At 40.0% G+C, this 22,851-nt stretch overlaps 1 protein-coding gene across 2 annotated transcripts in view; it reads left to right on the forward strand.

Annotated features, from left to right (window-relative positions):
• USP6NL (USP6 N-terminal like) overlaps window positions 1–22,851 on the forward strand; it is a 104,259-nt gene that overhangs the window by 21,776 nt on the left and 59,632 nt on the right. The window contains exons 1-3 of one of the 2 annotated variants that reach the window (XM_050904836.1): window positions 4,837–4,894; window positions 12,313–12,386; window positions 15,452–15,534. In XM_050904836.1, the coding sequence (XP_050760793.1) occupies window positions 4,837–4,894; window positions 12,313–12,386; window positions 15,452–15,534 (215 nt within the window). Of the gene's footprint in view, window positions 1–4,836; window positions 4,895–12,312; window positions 12,387–15,451; window positions 15,535–22,851 lie in introns of those variants that run through there. The other variant, XM_050904757.1, reaches the window with a different exon arrangement.

Genomic DNA, 22,851 nt, shown 5'->3' on the forward strand with positions numbered 1-22,851 from the left:
GTAACTTCTGTAGCCCTAGAGAAGAAATGAAACAGCTTCCTCAAAAATGAAGAGCCCCTTTCAAAAACTTCTTCCAGAGTATGCGTGAGCGTTGTTTTGGTGATGCTTTAAGCTGGGAATAGACTTCACATAATTAATGCTGAATTTTAAAATATAATTATTGTTTGCTCCATTAATTTTGACTAATGCTGAGATAAAAATGATTAATCGGGAGACTTAACATAATTAGTGCAGTGTGACATCTGACTACTTAAATATAAGTCTGTTAATGTGGGAAGCATAACTCTTCTTATGAAATGTTCTGGCTTGTGTCAGAATCTAAAATATTAGAACCATTTTACTGTTTAAATTGATACTGCAAATCTTAGTGCTGTGAAAACATTCACGGTCTACTACTAATGAAGATGTACAGTACAGGAAATCTGAAATTATGTCTGAAATTATGTCAAAATTTCAGATAATTTTTTAAAAATGTTCTTTTGATTTATGTTGCTGGGAAAAATAATTTTTGTATGTCACCCTGATGTATGGCATTGGGAAAACGAAGAGGAAATTTATTGCAGAGAACTGTTATGTTCAGTCTTGCTGAAAGATCGTTTTGCTTGTATGTTTAGTAGCCTGTCACAGTTAAAAGAAGTATGAGTAGCGTCAATGTGCAGTAGTTTTCAAAAGCCTCTGGGGACTGCAGACATAATATACTTTTAAAGTACAAGGGATCAAAAAAAAGGCATTTTCAGCTAAATTTGCTTATAAAGTCGTAACCAATACCTGAAAAGATGCTAGTGTGGAAAGGATGACTTGACTTATATTAGGTTGAGGGTAAAATTCCTGAAATATTCCTGCTTTTTATCTGCCAGTACTGCTTCTGTGGTCAAATGTCTGATCTTAACCATATAATACAGCAGCTGATTTGCAGCATATTTTGTTAAGACATTAATTATAAAGGCTAGGACTAGTACTGGGAAAGGTTATGGATTTCAAGGGGAGTGTGGGAGTAATACTCATGGGCTGTAGATGAAACAGATTACATGTTACAGCGGGATCAGTTCTAGCCACAGTAGGAGTTCCAGGAAATTTACTCTTTGGTGGAAGACTGTAAAATGATTTCTATGTAGTAGAAAACCTCCTGTGTTTTTCCATGAAGACCGTGTCTTTGTCGTTTCTTTGCTGCTGGGTTATAATGTGTTGCAAAAACAAGGCTTTCTCTGTCTTGTTGAACAGCAAGAATGCAAATCTGCTCTGATCACCACTTGAACAGCTGTTTGTAGGGCTGACTTGACTTAAGTCGTCGTAGTGTTTACATCTCCTTAAAGACAAAATGTATAGGGGAATGACCGCTTCTTAATGGTCATAATGCTGCCTTTTCATAGCAGTGAGGAAGGAGAAAAATAGCAATAAACTAGTGAAAAGGTTAGATGCCAACTACACCCTTGGGAAGAAGGAGAACAAAGGATGACTTAAGCTTAGACATAAGACATTAGTTAGTTGTTGCACAAGTCAGACCAGTCTTTACATACTGGCAAGCCCCAAATTATACCCAGCCCAAGTCTTTACATTTATGGCAGCTCTTAATAGACTTAAATGTTTATGATTGTGCTGACAGAGTCCTGGGCAGGAGGGTGGGTTGTATGTTGGTTTTTTTTTTTTTTTCCTCTTCCTTTCAAGAAAGAAGCATTGTTCAAAAATGGGCTTACTCTTTTCAGTGTAGCTTGTCGCAAATTAGCAATTAGTTTCTTCTGGCTTTGCAACTGATTATGTTAACCTTCAGCAAATTAATTATCTTCTGGCTCATGACTGCACGTACAACACTTTGTAAAATGGAATTACAGTAGAACCCTGCCAGTCCTTGTCGCTCCACTTTGTAACCCTTGTGGTAACATTCATAAGGCTTAATAGTGAGGTGATGACATGAGCTTTCAAACTGCAGCTTCCAGCTGGGTTAGTTGTAGGCATAGCTGATGGAGATGATTTAATTTTAAGGTGTACTTATAGATGTGAAACACATATAAAAAATAATTGCTAATTAAGACTAAGTAAATGGCCGAGTTGTGTTATTAGATTATGTTCTTCTTCTGTTTTATTGCTTGTTTATTCTGAGTTAGGTCTTAAGTGCTCTCTTAACTAATACATACTAGCAAGGCTGTGTTATTAAAAATAAAGTCATAGACATGTTGCAATAACTGATTAATATTAGTAGAGTTCCTGTAAGTCCTTTAGTCAATTGCCGCTTAAAAGCGAGATAGTAAGAGTAGTTGATTTAAATTCTTTGCAATATATATTAGACTCCTAAATTCTAATGTCGTGTTTTGACACAGGCTTCCTCTGTGGAATATTGCTTAGCAGGGCTGCCTTGGTTTCCCTGCCCTTACTTTGAGTCCTTTGGGAATCATTTTAAAATTGCTTTGAGATAGTTTTTAGTAGCAGTTAATTCTACTCATTTCCAAAGTGACCATTTTCCATTGGTGACTGTGCAGCGTCTCATAGGGGATGTTGCAGAACTGCAGGTATTCTGTTGTAGTGAAACTTGATTTTTCATTAAGATGAGAGTTCAATCATGTTTCTTCAGGAAAGTTAATCCTTACTTTCGTATCTTCCACCCATTACTCCTCATGCAGTAAAACTGCAACAGGTTCTACTCTGAGGAAATGCTGATTATTAAGGGGGGGAAGGGTGCGTGTGTTTTGCTGTTGGAATGGTTTTTTTTTTTGGTGCACAGCATAGTGGTATATATTGATTTTTACAAATAGTTTTGTTCCACCTTTAGCTTTTTTTTTGCTTCTGAATAGAGAAGAATTTCAATTAAGCCAAAATCTTCCCTTTTCTCTGTGTAAGTCTTTACTTGAAAACACCCACAAAGATAGACATGCTAAACTTGAAAACCAATTAAAGATATAAGAAAAATATTAGTGTAATATAGCTCTTAACTTATTGCTGCCTGAGGGTAGTGTGTGGTAGAAGAGTACCAGTGATGTTAAAAAGCAAGTTGTTTTCAGGTGGTGAAGGTATCTGAGAGAGTTAACCTGGAACGAGTGCTCGTGTTCATTGTGTGCGAGTTCTTTTCGTCTTCCCCACAAATGTGCTCTCAGGTAAGGAAATAGAAAGTAGTTGCTTTTACAAAACCAGTTCAGTAGTTCTATCATGAGAAAAATGGAAGATGATTTTTGTGTAGCAAGAAGATTACTGCCATGTGCGTACGAATGTCAGCAGTAAGAAAATGCCGCTTTTGAGGGAAACGTGCCTAGTGAGGGATATCACACTAGCTCGGTCTAAAGTCATACTGAATCCATAGACTAAACTATTGACACCTGGGTTTGGGTAGGATCCATGACTAGTAATCAATGGTAAAGACAAAGGAGCTGCTGCTCATTTCCAGGCTCAGTGCTCTGCCAGGTGATGTGGGGAGGAAAATTAAAACAATTGAAGGGACTTTTTTTTTTTTCTTCTTCCCCAGTCCCTGGGGAAAAAAGACTAGTCCACCGCACTTGATCAGATCTCCTGTTCCTGGCATTTTAACACTTTTCAGGGTGCAAGGAAACCACAGAATGGCTGAGGTTAGAAGGGACCTCTGGAGGTCATCTGGTCCAACCCCACTGCTCCAGCAGGGCCACACAGAGCTGGTTGCCCAGGACCATGTCCAGACAGCTTTTGAATAACTCCAAGCATGGAGACTCCACAGCCTCCCTGGGAAACCTGTGTGGGTGCTTGGTCACCCTCACAGTAAAAAAGACTTTCCTGATGTTCAGAGGGAACCTCCTGGGTTTCAATTTGTGCCCATTGCCTCTGGTCCTGTCACTGGGCACCACTGAACAGAGCCTGCCTCTGTTCTCCTCTTTGCACCCTCCCTTCAGGTATTAATATACATTGATAAGATTCTCCTGAGCCTTCTCTTCTCCAGGCTGAACAGTCCCACTGATCATCTTTCTATTGTCCTCACAAAGAGCTGGAAACCCACACAGGTCTTCCAAGCCAGGTCTGGTAGCGTGTGTGCTCTGACTTGCTTAGGTTAAGAAATGGAATTGGCTGGCTCCCGGCTGTAAGCATTGCATAGCAGCTGACATTTTGCTTGAGAGAGCATGTGTAAGGACTAAAATCTATGCATGAGAATGGCTTGATGTGTGTGTCCTTGAATATTTGGCCTGGAGATTTGTTTTTCAGGTTTTGAGGATGCAGATGAATTCTACCAATATTAAATCTTGAATTTTTATACTTTCATCAATGAAAATGTTCTTGTCAGCTCCTGACATCCTAGGTATTTCAGGTCCCCAAGATATCCTGAACAATAAAGTAGTTTTAAACAGAAAATATGTAAAAACTCTATCTTGTAAGTAGGGAATGCCAAACATTTACAGAAATCTAAACTGTATTTTTAGAGTTGCTTAATTTCATGGTTTCTTAAGTAATAAGCCAGAAATAGGGTACTTCAAGCCCCGTTTCTAGTAAGTCCTTTAAATAAGATGCTTTTCATGCAGCACTTGGTAAATACCAGTAAGAATTCCTACCCAAGAGTGTAACAGTGATGTGTTAGAGGATCTGTGTCCTCTGAGGCTGTTTGTTCAAATCCTCTTGTTTATTATTAGCTGGAATGCAGGGCTGTGGGCCGTGGTGGAGAACACTAGCATGGTGCCTGCATGACACTTCTTATTAACAAACGGCATCTTTGTTTGAGTATCTGCAGCTCATGTAACTGTAGAGGGGCCATGTCTTGAAAAAGAAGGAACACGTGTCAAGTGGCTCGGTTATGTGGAGCAAGTGCTGCAAGTGGAGGAGGAGAACTTCCCCTGTTCATTTTTGATAAACTCATTTAGAATATGTTTTAGAAACAAACAGATTTACTTCATGAAGACTAAAACAGAGCTTTACAAGGACTGGGCAGAAAATCACAATCTAAAGACTGGTAAAATGTCATTTTATTTTATGTACTGGTCTTTAATTGTTTATATCATGTGCTGTTTTACTTCTCTCATTTCAGATTACTGATAACTCTGAGTTTTAAATACTTAATAGTATTAAGGTAGATAATTATGTTTAATGGTGGAAGAAATGTAGCTCAGTTAACTTCTGGAAATATTGTTTTCCTGAGGAAGTATTGCTATGTAAAAGGGATTGCTTTTCTAACTAACGGTTTCATTTTATGTTAAAAGTTCTTCTCTCTGCATGAAGAGAAAAATAAAGTATAATAAATGATGCTTAATCTTTTTTGTTCAGAGCAGGTTTAATATCTATGTGCAGGTATTTACCAAGGTTTTTCCTTTTGAACATTGTCTACCCACAACAAAATACTGTTAAGTGTACGTCATGGCTTTTATTTCATTGTTTGTGGGAATGGACTGGAAGGAAAATAAACAGCCTGGATATTAAAGGGACTTTCTGATGTGACCAGAGACTTACAAAATGTTTTGTTTATTGCTCTGATATGTGCTTTGAATGTGTAGTTGCGTAGCAGCTGGTGGTAGTGCCTGCAGACAGGAATTTGTGCCAGTGCAGCTCTTTGTGCAGTGGAATGTGTAATGTGCAACAAGCAAGAATTTGAGTGAAGTAATGGAAAACAAATTAGCATGTTCCAAGTCTTGGGGTTTTTAGACTGCTCCACAGTTGAGGAGGCAATGATGATGGGTCAAAGAACAAAAAAGGGAAAAATCTCCTTTTCGGAATTTGGGATAAGATTACACGGGACGTTATTAGTATACTGACCCTTGCCACACGGAAAGAGGCATTACTTCTCGGGGCATTGGTCAACAGCCAGCTGAATGTGAGCTGGTAGTGTGCCCAGGTAGCCAAAAAGGCCAATAGCATCCTGGCTTGTATCAGAAATAGTGTGGCCAGCAGGACTAGGGACGTGATCGTCCCCCTGTGCTCAGCACTGGTGAGACCGCACCTCGAACACTGTGTGCAGTTTTGGGCCCCTCACTACAGGAAAGACCTTGAGGTGCTGGAGCATGTCCAAAGAAGAGCAACGAAGCTGGTGAAGGGTCTAGAGAACAAGTCCTATGAGGAGCGGCTGAGGGAACTGGGGTTGTTTCATCTGCAGAAAAGGAGGCTCAGGGGAGACCTTCTTGCTCTCTACAACTACCTGAAAGGAGGTTGTAGCAAGGTGGGGGTCGGTCTCTTCTCCCAGGTAACAAGCGATAGGACAAGAGGAAACGGCCTCAAGTTGTGCCAGGGGAGGTTTCGACTGGATATTAGGAAAAATGTCTTCACCGAAAGGGTTGTCAAGCACTGGAACAGGCTGCCCAGGGAAGTGGTTGAGTCACCATCCCTGGAGGTATTTAAAAGCTGTGTGGATGTGGTGCTTAGGGACATGGTTTAGTGGTGGACTTGGCAGTGCTAGGTTAACGGTTGGACCTGATGATCTTAAAGGTCTTTTCCAACCTAAATGATTCTATGATTCTACTAAAATTTATGGCACATCTGTAAGAGGCAATTTATTATGCTGCTGATAATGCATAAGGACTATAATGTACCTTGTACCTACACATTCCTTCAATATGTGTGAAGAACAAGCTGAGGCTCTTGGTGGTACTCATTTTGTGCTACCTTGATGAGGGAACTAGTGCTTGGCTGTTGTTAGCTTTTCCAGGTGAGGTACTGTATCTAACTAGCCATTTTTAGGCTGTTTCAGGGAGAATATCACTAGTGAGTGTGAGTCACCCCAAAGATCACTCCCATAAGTTGTATGACTACTTTTGCATGGACTAGAGATGTATGCTTAGTGGATTGCAGATGAAAACCACTCTTTAAAATGCTGTGCCTTACTGTTTTGGAGTTCTGTAGCTGAACAGGATTAGAAGCCATGCAAGATTAGGCGAACAGAGTTCAAACTACAGGTACTTAATAAACCTTGAAGAGCAGAAGCTTTTCTTCTTGTGGGAAAGACCAGCATTTTACTGTCTTCTGGCAATTCCTCACTCAACAGCAGCTCAGTTCCGTCAGGCTGTGCGATGAAAGCCAGGTGTAACTATGGGCTGTTCTTGTTAGTCACCCCTGACAGGGAGAAGCCGAGCTGCTGCCAGGCTGTCACAGGCTGTTCAGCTGCTCCTTGGCTGCTGGAAACACAAGGGATAGTGCTGCCAGTTCCTCCTCCTTTATTTTGGAAAACTGAGTACCTGCTGGGGCTGCAAGAAGGATCCTCAGTGTTTAATTTGGTAATTTAAAGTAATACAAAAAAGCATTATTGCCAAATTTATTTCTTCCTTTTTTTGCCTCCTCCTCCTTCCCCCCCCGCATATTTTAGGTGGATGATAGGGGGACCTTGGATCCAAGGTTCTCTGGTGTCTGTAGATGCCTACTTCTACAGCTACCGTTTCTGCCTGTGAAACAGAAGGGAGAAGATGGCACGAAGGCAAGAGTAAGGCAGGATTATTTCTTTTTTAGTTGGAGTGGATCTGTCAGACTGTAGCATTGTATCAGTACTTGGTTTCTTGCAGAAATTTCTATCCTTGAGAAAATTTTTGCTTATAGAATTTCATTTTTATGTCTATTTGTAGGGCACATCCTTATATTCTCTTTAATAGTGTTTATTTTTATTTGGATCTGTTGTTTTGCTGTTAAATACGTCACATATGGCAGTTGGTCCATTCCAGTTAGTCTTGCATTCATTATAGAGCAGAACACTACGTATTTTTTGTTTGTAATGTCTATTAATATTATTAGTTCCTCCTCACTTAAATTTACTGCACTTGCCTTTCTTCCTTAGGGTTGGAAGAATCTGGAATTCTGGAAAAGTAAACTATTCTCCCCAATATTCCTCACAGCTGCAAGATACTTAAAATTGCAGCTGCTTAGTAGGAACTGGGAGTTTCCAGTTAGTTTTTAAGTTTGTGTAAGAAGCCTGTTTGTTGTCAGTTTTAGGAATTTATTTTAATTTAGTGGGATATTTTTCAGTTTTTGTATCAGTTGACTGAACTGGACAGATTATGAAATTTTAAAAAACCTCCAGCTTTAAAAATGTGGGGTTTTATTTTAAATGTGATTATGATGCACACAGAGACCGCCTAATAGTGGATAGCAGGATAACACCCAGAATTCATCTGGAAATTTGTTGCCACTAAGTAATGCTGGCATCTCCAGATCACTTATTTCCTCTCTCAGAAAATAAGTACTGGAGACTAATTAGGATTGTGTTCTTGTGTAGGACCAGTTTAATTTTTTGCCTGTGCCACTTACATTTCTTACATACTATCACCACTTTCTGTTCCTGAAGAAATTGTCTTTTTCAATTCTTGAATAATTGGTGAAGTAAGGAGAGACTCTTAATAGAGTGACAAAGGAAGAAAGCTTGTACTGATGCTAGGCCATGCTTTCCTCTCGCTTTGTAGGGCTAATGGCAGTCCACAGGTGTCTAATTTAGCAGGCCTGCTCTAGCAGTTTAAAATCAGGGAGTTGCGAAATGAGACCAATTCTAGTCCCATCCTTAAGTATCCTTTTGAAAGTTTAAATCCAGCAGTTTACTAGTCATCTCGGCAGCACTGACAAGTAAGATAATCTGATTTCCAAGTGTAGCAGAAAAGCAGTAATCTGGCTGTTATGTCAGTCCTTTTTCATGTCATCGCGGATTGGGATTTTCAGTTCGATTTTCTGACTAATGATGCTTCAGTTCCTTTGCATGGTGCTTTTCAAAACTTATAAATTTGTAGTATTTGTAAATATAGAAAACAGGTTAGTGTGACAGAGTGATAAGGCGGAAATACTCTCTAATGGGGAGTGTTATGTGTATCGGGCTAACTGTTCAGAAAACTTTGTTCCTGGCTTTTCTTATGATTTACCTTTTTCAAAAGCTAGATGTGTGACATTGCTGCTTGGCAGGGTTTTAAGCACGCTCGTTGTGCCTTGTAAGCCTGACCAATTTTGGGGGGGACTTAAATGCGCTGTTCAGCATGCCATCATTGGCAGATTTTATCACCAGGTGGTTGATAATATATTTCCTCAGTTTTTAGTCAAAATCAATTCTCTGTACTAGTTAATTGACAGCCTCATCTGAGATTGTATTGTTTCCTGTATAATGTGGTGTTGATCATCCGTAATGCTAACTTTTGAGTAGAAAATTTAATCATACTTGTTTCACATCTTTAACTGCTTTCAGTGAGATAAGAGTTACTGAATAAAACTGATAAGACTTTAGAGTACCAGTTAGTTGTCTTTAATTTTGTAGTGATGTAGTGATGTATTTTTGTGCCTAGGAAGATATTTCATGAAGAATTTTTCTTGTTCCCGTATTTAGCTCTTACTTTATCAGGAATCATTGTGTAATTTCTAACTTGGAGATATTTAAATAATTCCTCTTATAGAAAAATCATATTTTGTGCTTATTTCCCAAAATATAACCTCTTGTCCCTGTCTGAAGCTGTTTTCTGAGTTTTCAGTATGGATGGATTAATGTAACATTAAACTATCTCAGTGCAGCTAGGTTAAGATGATTCTGGCAGAAAGTAAAGAGGATTACTTTAAAGGCAATGAATATGATAATTTCCTCACTAAATGTAATTGAATTGTCATGAGGCATAGAACATGCCAAACTTTGATTCATATGTTACTTACACAGAGGAAAGGAAGATAAGCTATGGCCATGTTTTCACCATAAAGCAGGACTCGGTTTGTGGTGCAAATACAGTTTTGCATTCTTTTAAGCAAAGGTTTAAACTTTGTTTCAACTTCTGCCACTTATTCCATCTGTGGTGTTGAAGAGCTGTGCATGTCCTTTTGAGTACATTTTTAAATAGTAGTAATCTATTTTTAAATTCTGTTAATAAAAAATGTATCGATTACTTACTACTTGAATGTGTCTACTATGTATTACCATATTGACTACTTATTATTCAGCCAGTCTTTCTCAAATCAAATGTAATCTCTCCTTTTACCGGGAAAATAGCGATAGGATTTTTTTCCCCATTTCTTGAAGCCCAGCAGCGGTCATACTTTAAACAAATAAGCTTGTCCCCCACATCTGTCCATTGGAGAAGTGAAGATTAGGATTGCTCAGTACTTGAATTCTCTGAAGGAATGTCAGCTTTCTAAGCAAGCATAAAGTTTACTGTTTAAAACCCCATAATTGGCCTTCTATAAAGACTTACTGTAAGCACAGATCTCTTTATGTCTTAGAAAATGCAATTTAATTTTGATTATGGTTGCTTTAGCTTCTCACTTTGAAAGTAATACTAGGCTTCATCTAGTACTTTATGTCAGTGTGGCTTTGGTAGCTTTAGTGGACGTTGTCAGTTTAGTAGGCATAGTATGTCAGCTAGTAAAGGATAAAAACCAGATTGTTGTAACTGTGTCGGGGAATATATAGTGCTCGAATGCACTCAGAGTAGCATAGAGTTCAGTCTGTGCCCTTGTGTGGTGACAGTGCTGGGGAGGGGTTCTAGAAGGGCACTGCAGTTGGCCTGTAAGAGTTGTGTCTTGGTCAGTGTTCACATAGGTAGCTGGGGTAACAGAGTCCTGCAACCGCTATAAAACTGCGTCAGAGAAAAACGAACCTGAAACCGAACTGCTTTGTGTCTTGCAGTCCTTTTTAAGCTTAGGAATAAAGGTGGATCCAGCACTTGAAGGAGCAGGAGGAACATGTGCACTGCTTGGACAACACCAAAGGCTGAGCAATATGAAATGAGTCTATTCACCTCTCGCCTTACAAGGAAGAAATTATTTATCAGTGTTGTGGTACAGAGGTGCATAGCTTCCAAATATAGCAGATGTAATTCTTAATTATTATTTTTTTTCTCCCTCAAATAATTGTGTAAATACATGTATGCTGGTTCTGGTGCACGCTGGAAAAAATGACAGAGCTCGACGTCCTCGCTAATAAATGGGACTAATATGGTTGGCAAATGATGGTGACAAGCAGAAGGGGACCAGAATGAGGATAACAAAGTGTAACTTCTGGAGATCATAAGTGAAAGCTTTAAAGAAGCAGTCAGACTTTCCATTAGGGGAAGTTCGGGACAAGCATCGCTGTTGCCTGATCGTTGACTGGTGATTGTGTCTGTGATGGGGCATACTGAGGTTCTCTCTGCGTTCCCCTAAAGAAACTTCAAGGGAAAACATGCAGAGACCATGCTAAATCTCTAACAGATGGCTTAGAAGGCCACCTTGGCACAACTTGTTGTCTAAATATCTGAGAAATATGTAGGTAAATTTTGTTAAAGAAATACTGGGTTTGAACAAATAAATGTGTTAATAATGTCATACGATAGAAAACTGTAATATCTGATCCGTTTTTCTATTTCATGGCCCAGATGGTGGATATGTACAGTTCCTGAAAAAAACACATGCCTGGGGTTATTTTTATAACAGTGTGTGCTTGAAAACTATTTCAAACCTTTTTAAAGCTTTGCTTTATCTAGAATTCATTGCTTTTTAATAATTGAAACAAATCAACTCTTGAATCTTTCACAAACTTACCATTAATTAAAACTGATTTGCCTCATTGGTTTGAAATCATAATCGCATTTGGGATATTGAAGTGCATTATGTTGTTAAATATTCAAAGCAGCATCTTTTTTACTTTTCCTTTCTTGGTGCCCTCTTTACATTCCTGTCCATGTTCTAGAGGTGGTTTCTGCTAAGGGAACTCTGGCAAGGAACTTAATTCAGTTACACACACACAGTCTGCTTCACCTTCTCTCGATCAAACCAGATTTATCTAAACTTTCTTAACTCCAGTACTGTAGTAAACTCTGCTGCATCTGATGCTTACCCACGCATCCACTTTTTTCTTGCCTGTCAACCTTCCTGTTGTCATATCCTTATGCTTATTCCAACGCTGGGTTTCCCAAGTTGCCGTTCTGATGACATCTTTAGTGACGTCCTTCCCTGTTTTCTGAGAAATAAGTCTTAGGCAATTTCTCAGATGAAGTCATGCAGTATTTCTTCAGTGTTCGTCAGTATTCTAATCCCTCTCTACAAATCCTGTAAATAGTTCACACTTTTGTTTTAAAACAGTAGTGTATGTTTTGGCTTTCTTTGACTTTGTGAATGTTTGTGGAATTGGCAACTAGTAGCTTTTACTACTTTCTTCAGTCTCTCAGTTAGTGGGTTGTGGGGTATTATTTTTTTTTTTAACTTTATTTAATATCTGCTTTGGTGGAAAATCGGGAACATTCTAAACTCAGCAATTAGGGTACCATCCAATAATTGTATTTTACTCTGAACAGTATCCAAGACATGCACCAAGGTTGTATTTTGCTTTGATACAGTTGTTTTGGCATTTCTCCATCCAAGTAGTCTCTCTGAAGTTGAAGTTTATTTTCCAAGTGTTTAGCTGCAGTTCTTTGCTCACAAGAGAGAGAATCTGAACAGCGTAATTTTAATTCTCCACAGGTGCAGATGCTGAGCAGGATGCTGCTATCAAACTTGCCCAAGAACGAGCAGAGATAGTTGCCAAGTATGACAGAGTAAGTGAACTTGATAATAATTTTAAAGACATTTTATAATTAATCTTAGTAATAATTCTGTTTAAAAAAAATGAATCATGGTTCCCGCTAGCTTTTGTTTAAAATACTCTGTAGTACTAATCTGATGGTTTCACGATACACTGGCCTCTGGGTGAATTAAATTCTTCCTCCACAGGGGACATTCTGGATAATGACTCAATCGGCTCATTTTTTCAGCTGCATGGCAAGTTGCTTTGGGGCTATTTTAAGGTAGTGTAGTGTATTAGAAGTAATGAAACTGGGGTGTTTGAGGATGCTCAGTATATCTATGAGATCAGAAGGACTCTTATTTTACTTTTTATTTATTTAATTTTTGGTTATGGTAATAGAAACAGTAAATCATTACAGAGAACTTAAAAGATGAGAGAACTGCACTGTTTGTCAGATTGCTGTGAGGAATTGAAGAAATACCCTAGTCATATCCTTTTTTTTCTTGAACCACTTGTCAAGTAAAAGCCTGGCACAGAGTATGCCTAGAAGCCTACACCATATTCACATATTCTTGTAACACTTACGGACTTTATAAGTGTCACTGGTGTACTGAGCAATAGACTTGTTTGTGGACTTCGTGAAACATTTTACATGCTAGACTTAGTGCTGGTTTGCACAGTGTGCACTTAAGTGAGTGGCTGGGGTTTTTTAATAAGGAAAAAACATGCACGTGTGTGGTGGGTTGACCCTGGCTGGATGCCAGGTGCCCACCAAAGCCGCTCTGTCACTCCCCTCCTCAGCTGGACAGGGGAGAGAAAATATAGTGAAAGGCTCGTGGGTCGAGATAAGGACAGGGAGATCACTCAGCAATTACCGTCATGGGCAAAACCGACTCAACTTGGGGAAAAAAAATTGATTTATTACCAGTCAAATCAGAGTAGGATAATGAGAAATAAAACCAAATCTTAAAATCACCTTAACCCCACCCCTCCCTTCTTCCCGGGCTTAACTTTGCTCCTGATTTCTCTACCTCCTCCCCCCGAGCAGCACAGGGGGACGGGGAATGGGGGTTGCGGTCAGTTCATCACATGTTGTTGCTGCCGCTCCTTCCTCCTCAGGGGGAGGGCTCCTCACACTCTTCCCCTGCTCCAGCGTGGGGTCCCTCCAACGGGAGACAGTCCTCCACGAACTTCTCCAACGTGAGTCCTTCCCACGGGCTGCAGTTCTTCACGAACTGCTCCAGCGTGGGTCCTTCCACGGGGTGCAGTCCTTCAGAACAGACTGCTCCAGCGTGGGTCCCTTCCACGGGGTCACAAGTCCTGCCAGCAAACCTGCTCCAGCCTGGGCTCCTCTCTCCACGGGGCCACAGGTCCTGCCAGGAGCCTGCTCCAGCGCGGGCTTCCCACAGGGTCACAGCCTCCTTCGGGCATCCCCCTGCTCCGGCGTGGGGTCCTCCACGGGCTGCAGGTGGATATCTGCTCCACCGTGGACCTCCATGGGCTGCAGGGGAACAGCCTGCCTCACCATGGTCTTCCCCACAGGCTGCAGGGGAATCTCTGCTCCGGCGCCTGGAGCACCTCCTCCCCCTCCTTCCTCACTGACCTTGGTGTCTGCAGAGTTGTTTCTCTCACATCTTCTCACTCCTCCCTCCGGCTGTAAATTGCTGCTGTGCAGTAACTTTTCCCCCTTCTTAAATACGCTATCCCAGAGGTGCTACCACGGTTGCCGATGGACTTGGCCTTGCCAGCGGCGGGTCCGTCTTGGAGCCAGCTGGCATTGGCTTGTCGGACATGGGGGAAGCTTCTAGCAGCTTCTCACAGAAGCCACCCCTGTAGCCCCCTCACTACCAAAACCTTGCCACACAAACCCAATACATTTTGTGTTCTGAGTGGTGGCCTCTCTTCATACCCAGTAACCTGTGCATAGTCCATACCGGAAGAATATATAGCTGAAATATACTTAAATTTCTGCAAGTCTTAGGAAAATTGGCAATTGGAGAAGAGAGGAACGTGAATGAATGCTTCATTGAGGGGAAAACTCAGTGCTGCATTCTGTTTGATAGCTGCTGGAAGTTAGCATGGATGTTAGCTCAAGACTGTCTGCATTATGTGCTGTTGTCAGGTGATGGTTCAGGAAAGATGAACTGTGGAAATAAAATGAGCAGAAGGCACTCTGTGGGGGCCTTGATGGACTATTGTGGAGGTTAACAACAGGTGCGAGATTATTACGAGTCTGTGGTTGAAATCAGTGGTTGAAATTTATTCTGTATATAGCAGTGACCAAAAGAGATTTCCTGTGATGAGAATACGGTTCGTAGAGGCTGGGAGAGGTGTGCTACTCTCCTTTTTCTTGGCTGGTGTCATGGTGTAACGCCAGCCAGCAACTAAGCACCACGCAGCCACTCGCTCACTCCTCCCTGCTTCCAGTGGGATGGGGAGGAGAATCGGAGGGAAAAAAAAAAAAGTAAAACTTGTGGGTTGAAATAAGAATGAGTTAATAAAATATAATAACAATAATAATAATTATAATAAAAAGTAATATAGCAAAAAGAGAGAAGTAACACCCAAGAAAAGACAAGTGATGCACAAAGCAATTGCTCACCACCCCACTGACTGATGTCTGAGCAGCGATCCACCCCTCCCAGCCAACTGCCACCAGTTTATATACTGGGCATGACGTTCCATGGTATAGAACATCCCTTTGGCTAGTTCGGGTCAGCTGTCCTGGCTGTGCTCCCTCCCAGCTTCTTGCACACCTGCTTGCTGGCAGAGCATGGGAAACTGAAAAGTCCTTGGCTAAGATAAGCGCTACTTAGCAACAACTAAAGCATCAGGGTGTTATCAACATCATTCTCACACTAAATCCAAAACACAGCACTGTACCAGCTACTAAGAAGACGACTAACTCTATCCCAACCAAAACCAGGACAGTTGGTCAGTTTAGGACTAGTGTTCTCTTCCCCCTCCTCTACTGTACTACCAGTGTGACCCAAAGATTATACTTTGAGTGATTGAATTGTGTCTTCTGTGTCTTAGCTTATTGTGTCATAAAACTTAATCTGGCTCTTTTTTTTTTTTTTTTCCTCTTCCCTTTAGGGACGAGAGGGTGCGCAGATTGAACCATGGGAAGATGCTGACTATCGTCTTTACAAAGTCACAGATAGATTTGGGTTTCTACAGTAAGTAGCAAGCTTGAAAAGAAAATAAGATTAAGAGTTTGCTACTATTACTATTTATGCTTTTTATTGTATCGTCTATTTGGTGAAAGTATTAGTCTGCCTTTTAATAGATCTTCTGGAAACTGCTGTGTAAGTTTTGGGTAATCTTTCACTGTGCTTTTCAGTTCCATTTCTATCTGGTTTTAGTTCTGTAACTTGATCCTGCATAGGGAGTGAAATGTTTTTGAATATTTTATTTGGGGATGATAATTGATAGTCTACAAAAAAGATTTCAAGCTGAATTAAATTGGAGATAAATTTTGATTTTAAGTAACTGTGTTCTATATAAACAAGCTTGAAGTTCTTGGAAGGATTTTTAAAAATTTTGTTACGATGTTGATCTTTAAAAAAAAATCCCAACACATTTAAGGCTGCTTAATGGTTGTATATGAACAACGGTGTATCCCAATCCTTCAAAGATAAATATCATTTAACTTCATGTATTTAGTAACCTTACTGGAGTCTCTGATTTGGGACCTAATGTTGCATCTTAAAGTAAAGTCAGAAAATGTCAGAATCCAGATCCAATTAACCTATAGGTACCTCATTTGTAATAAATAATCTCTGTCTTTTTGGCAAATAGAAGATGAGAGTATTAAATTGTATTAGGACTTTTGTGGTTGGCAGATGTAAATATCCAACTTGCAGAAACTGAACACAAGGTGACTTGCTACTTCTGATAATATCCAATCAAGACTGACTGCCATTCTTGGTGTTTAGCGTTTGTGTTTGAATATGTCAAGTGCAGTTAAAATCCACAAAAATCAGTGATGAGTGGAAAACTTTGTAATAACTATGTACTTTTATAGTATTGGGGGGGGGAGGAGGGTGTGTGTGTGTGTTGTTTTTTGGGGGATTCCCCCCCCCCCTTTCTTCTGTTTTGTAATGTCATTGTTTTTATAAGCTGTCAGTTAAAACAGTCATCTTTACCTGTAGACTGCCTTTGCTTCATCAGGGTGAGTTAATTTGGTGTATGACCTCCCAACAGTTCTATTTTACACAGAGAGGTCTTTGTGTTAGTAAACTACAGCTGCAACACCACGTGTCTGGTATTGTAGCTGCAGTTGTAGGCATTCTTAATGGACAATGGATGTCAGAATTATTTCTTGTGCAAAGGTAAGTGAAGCCACTGCTAAGTTCGCCCCTGACTTCAATGGGAATTGAGTCACGCGCCTTCAGATTTGTGAGAGGAGTCTTGGTTTTGGTATCCTTATGAGCTCCTGAACTTTTCCTGTTATTTGTATTGTGATATTTGCCTTTTTATATGTTAGGCATGGAAGAATGTTATTCATTGCTACAGTTGCTGCTGTAGTCAGTTTTCAGGAGTCTTGCGTTTCATTGCTCCAGTGCTGTAGTATATTTGAGATGCAGTTATAGAGGTGCTGCTTGGCAAATCAACGTATGCCGGTTTCCGTGCTGCTGTAGCTGTAACTTAAAGCTACTGTCAGCACCCTTACATCACACTGCAGTCATTCTTGTGATGTGGCAGGGTAGATGGACCTTAGTCATTAGACCATACTTCCTCCCTAGTAATGTCTTTAGTCACCAATGCAGAATTCATTCTCTATATAGTGAACTTCAAGGGATGAATCTGAAAAATTTGTAATACACGAAGACTGCACAAATTAACAATGTACGTAGATACTCTGTCTCTTCGCTAAATGTGTGATATTTGTTGCTTATATGCTAATTGATGTCTCGTTATAAGGCAGATTTCACCTGAGAGTGCCATCCAGGCTGCTTTATGATTCTTTAAAGCAAATTCATTGCAAATGATGTTTTTATTTTCCTGAGAAATAAAATCTCTCCTAATAGGAGAAATATAATTAGGATAAGCATATCAACTGTCTTTCCCTGAAAAGACAATTCATATTGCACTATAGATTTTAGCTGTGGTCTGGGTTCATGTATACTGCGATACTGAGCCTGTGCAATCTACCGTCTCTGAAAGAAACTCCTGTTCCTGTGAGAACTTGAAATTAAGCAGTATGTACCAAAAGCCTCAAATGGTTATCATCCATGAGAGCCATAATTCCCCGTGACCTGTCTGTTGGGTGTTTACAGTGTAAATTAACAAGCGGGCTGATGCACAGTGAAAACTGAAAATCTGGGGACAGTATCAAACTTACTGTGCTCTAGTTAAGTTGAGATCTGTAATGATTTCTAATCTTGTTTACATCAACATCTTAAAATACTAAGTAGCTGAAAAATATCTTTTGTATCAGAAGGCTGCTGGATGTGGGGGATCTGACAGAAAATTAGGGCTTGTTTTCTCAAGTGTAGTAGGCCTTGATTACTATCAGTAGTTTAAAAACTTCTTTTTCTCCTTGGCTATGTCCTGTCTGCAGCTTTCCTTGGTTCTGCGAAGGTGCATTCAAAGTTCAGTTGATTATTGATAGGGCAAAAAAGATAAGTTTGATGGGATGAAGTGCTCAAGCTGCCTGTGTAACTTGCCACCCAGAAGAAGATGGGAGAAAGTAAAGACTAGAGACTTTTAAAGAGTAGTTTTGCTGGAGATCTACGATTCTTCTGGTGTCCCAGTGTCCTTATTTGTGTGTCAAACTGGGAATTAGTAAACTTGGGGAACCTGAAGACACTTACACTTCTATTATCTTCCTGCCGTACCATTAGAAGTGGGTAAAACTGTTTAGATTTTCTTCTGAGAACATACTGAGTAGGAGAGGGAAGGTGCCTTTTTATGTAACGGTGTAGAAATTGCTGGTGATTGGAAACAGATAAGACATTTCCCTTCAGGTAAAACATCTCACCTTAACGCTAACCTTCATTTAAGACCCACAGTTGCAATATCTGGCAGCTTTGGTCAATTCTGATTGTTGTTGTAGTATTTATTGTTTACAATAGTTAGGACCATGTTTACCTAGCACTGTCTTAAATTTTTAATAGCTGCTGCCTTAAGAACACAACTTAATTTGTTTGCTGTAGTACTTTTTTTAAATTTTGCAATCCTGCAAATGAATATGGAAGTTCTAGTTGACTTTGGATATTAAAAGGAAATTGGTGTGAACAGGTTATTGAAATAGCTATTTAAAACAAAAACAAAAAAGCTGAGTTAATACCTAATGAATTTAGGGAACAAGAAAGTAAGTTCAGTGAGAAGTACCAAAGCATTATAATAATGAGACTTGTTTGAAATGAATAAAGGGAAGTTTTAGAGGGAAGTTGGATATGAGAAGAAGGTTTCCAGCAAACATGCTAAGCTGCGAAATAACCCCGTGGGGAGCCGAAGGGGTCTGTCTCTTGAGATATTTAAGACCAGATTGTACAAAACAAAATGCACCTATGAGGAGTTTTGTCAGTGGGACTGACTAAATTTTAGTGGGTATGTTTTCAGTAGGGTAGCTCATAAATTGTATATGAGAGGCATACATGAACCAGAAAGAGTTAAAAATCTCATTATTGGCTAAAATGTAGAAAACCTGGCCTTACCAATTACTGTTTTTGTGAGGCTGTAAGGAAGTGGTGATCGTCATGATTTATTTAAGCCATATGGTGTTGCAGGCAAACCAGTCTCAACTTGGGGCATTTTTTATGTAATTTAATTTATTGCCAAATAGCACAACATTCTGATTGCTGATTCGGATACTGCGGGGGGGGACACCCCGAACCAGAAAGCTTTAATGGACACCTAGGGGAAACACCTCTTTCCCCTCTGCCTCCAGGACAAACTTCCCTTGTTTTTTGCCGTGGGTTACTGTTGGCTTGCCCCATTTCCTTTGGTGAGGTGACAGGCAGTGCAGGGGGTTAAGGTCCTGCATGTAATGGCTTCTTTCTGCTCCTCCTCATTTCTTACTTGTTTTTGTCTACTGCTCCTTGTGTCTTACGCATTTTCTCCTGCCCCAGTGTGGGTATCCCATGGGCTGCAGTCCCCTTGGAGATGTCCCCCCCTACCCCGGCATGGCATGCCTCCTTCTGAGAGCACATCTCCAGCCATGTCCCCAACGACATCTCCTTCCATGTGTCTCTTCTGCTTCTCCCCACATCTCCTCCGTTTCTCCTGCCTCTAGCAGCTGCCATGCCTTTAAAAATATGTTTTTAGTAGAGGCATCATGGCTTCCTCCAATTGAATGAAGTTTTGGCACATGGTGACTTAGTTATAGCAGTTTCAGAGCTGGCTGGAGCAGCCATGACTGGCATAAGGCAAGTCCTGGCCCCCCTCCTGCAGGTCACCCCTGCAGCCCCCAGCTACTGAAGCCCTGCCAGTTCTGCCCAATACATATAGTGATGAGAACTGTCACCCTGGGTACGGAGTCAAGCACTGGAAACTCACTGGCACAAAGAAGGTAACTGAGATGTTGGCCAAGGGAGCCAATGCTTTCTGGACATGTTGGTACCAGAACAGTGTAAACATGACCGCAGTTGCTAGGTTGTCTGTTGTACAACCTGACTGTGTGTTTGCTTCCTTCTGTAAGGTTGAGGATGTATTTGAAGAAAGATGCTTTCAGTGCACTGTTTTCCAAGGGAAAAAAGGCCATTTCAGAGTCCAGAGGTCTCAAATGACTCTGAGGACACAGATCAGTTCCGAGAGCTACCCTTCAGATGCTGATGTGCCTTCTCATAGCTGAGATTATGCTGCACATGTGCCACCTGGACCCAGTTGATAGCTGTTCGTGCTTTCCAGTGCAATATGTCCAACCCTGTTAACGTTAATCTCAATTTCGAAAGCAATACAGGAAAGGTGAAGTAGCATTGGTTCATCTTGATACCATTTCGTACAGTATTAATTCCATTAGCATTGTTCATCTTAATTAATATAGACTTATTTCTATCAAGTGCTGTTGGTCTTCCTCAATGTCACCTGGTATACAGGGAGTAGTGCCTATTAAAACTTTACTCTTCACTTATGTAATGTTTGTTCAGGAGAAGCACATGTCAGGGAGCTCATCTTAGTCATGACCACAAGATTCTGGAGAGAACAGACCAGTATATTTCTTACAGGTGCACTGTGGTTACCTGTAATCCTAAAAATATGTTTAAAAAAAAAAAAAAAAGCAGCAACATCCCTACCCAAAAAACTTCAGGAGTGATCCTTATTCAATACATTTTGTTTTCCAGTAAAAATCCTGCTGGACTCCTGATTTCACATTATAGTGCAGGAATGCTAAACAGCAGGGCTGATCTGAAAAATACCATTCACTTTTAAAAGGAACATTTTGTCCTCCAGGAAACCTAGCACCAGTGTTTGTATATACAGTCTACCAGTGTTTTGATAAGATCGAATATTCTTTTCTAGAAAATGCATGCTTGAAACTGTATCTGACTGCTAGTTTGTTCTATACCTGTAGTTGATCGAAGTCTAGCAGACCGTCTCAGGGGACCACTGTAGTGCTCAGATAAGCCTTAGTCTATAATATATGACTTTTTCAATCAAGTATTTTAGGAATGGGAGAAATGCCTCAAATCTCTTCACAGATAATCATAACAAAAACTTTCAGCTGTTTTTGGAAATGGAAAAGATGGAATGTGTTTGGTATTCATAAAAAAAATAAGGTTTTTGTTTGGTGTTTTTTTTTTCTTTTTTTCCCTCATCTTGGATATGTTGTGTCTTTTTGGTCAACATTGTGTCAAGCTACCTCCCCCCCTCCCCCCCCCGATGTAATCAAAAGTTCTCATTTCATGCTCAGAATACACTCAAAAGCACCAGAATGTTGCAATTAAAAAAACCCAAAACAAACAAGTAGAAAACAAAAATAAAACCTCTACCCCAGAAGACCAAACACCCTGCATCCCACAAAAAAAGCAGTTCCTTTCTGTCTTACCTTGGAGCCTGGGTAAATTTTAAAGTAAATGTGCTTAATCTTTTCACTGTGGACTGTTCTTTTGTAGAAACTTTACCCTGTAGATACCTCTATTTGCAGGTTTTCTAGCAGCAGTCATTGATAAGGGAATAACTTATGGGGAAAAAACCTAAAGGAATTTCTGAGTGTCTTGAAGCTCATAGCAGGCATTCCAGTAATGCCTGGGGATCTGGGATTTCCCCCTTCCCCCTCCTTGAATTCTTTAGTTGATTTGTTACGGCTTTGGGATGGTTAAAAAAGCTACTAGAATTAATACGTTATTCCCTGGGCGGTGGCAAGTTCCCTGCTACTCCTAGGAATGTTTTAAAAGATATTTCATTACTTTTTTAAGCCTACAGTTTAAATAATAATATCTATATTAATTTGTCTATTTAGAAGTGCAATTATATGAACGATTTTTATAGTTAAAAAATTATTAAAGGTCTTAAAGCAACAAATCCAAATGGCAGTCAATGTTTTGTAAATAAATAAGAATTTAAGCTTTAACTGAAGATCATTGAAGCACATATTTAAAGATATATTTTCGTGAATGTATCCTTGTATTTATTTTTTGCGAAAATCTCCAGCTAGCTACAAGGACACAACGGCTTTATTCCTTCCCCCTCCTCCCTGCCCCGTATAATGTTAAGGTTGAATGGTCACAAAAGCATTGGCCCATTGGGGTTTGCAAAACAGCCTAAACTTTGTACGCACTGCTAAAATCGAGTAGAAGCTGAAAGCAGCATTTTGCAACTCTAAAGGTCAACACCAATTTCATGTTTGAAGAGCCGGTCCTCTTTCAGGCCTTTCAGCACCGGGCCAAAAGTCAGAGAGCAGGATAAGCAAAATGGCCTCAGCTTCTTCCTAGGATGGCACAGAAAACTAAAATTTGAGCAAATCTGAACAGCTAGAAGGCATCTTCCTTTACTTAGGTCTCCACACCAGTGTGCCCCTGTTCAATATACTGCCAGGTTCTGCGCTGCTTTGTACTGAAATCTGTAAGTCATTGAACAACATTCCCTCTCGAGGATGAAACATCAGCTGGCATCATTTGTTTGGTACCTGTTGGAACTAGTGATTTCAGTCCTTCATCAAATAGTGACCAATTAAAAAGTATTTTAAAAAAATTAAAATAAATCACCCACCTTTCCTTTTTTAGCTAGCAATTAGGATTTATGTTATCTGGTCTTTTATTAGCCGTACTTGTGTGTATATTCTTGTTTGATTCTTTTATTTATCTGTCTGCACATCACCTATCTGTGAGGCAGGCATTCAGTTTTCTTTTATAAGAAGACTTTTTAAGACCACAGTTGTGCTTTTCTAAGAAAGAAGAAAATAACATCGCTTTTTGGAATTTGGGGCAGGTACAGCTTAAGGTCAAATTTTACTACTCTACCTTGGGAAACAGAGGTTATGACTAATATACACTGACTAATATATTGTGGAAAGCATTATAATTGTTCAGGTCTTAGTAGATACAAAG

This window comes from Gymnogyps californianus, chromosome 1, assembly GCF_018139145.2.
Source record: "Gymnogyps californianus isolate 813 chromosome 1, ASM1813914v2, whole genome shotgun sequence".
NCBI classification, from domain to species: domain Eukaryota; kingdom Metazoa; phylum Chordata; class Aves; order Accipitriformes; family Cathartidae; genus Gymnogyps; species Gymnogyps californianus.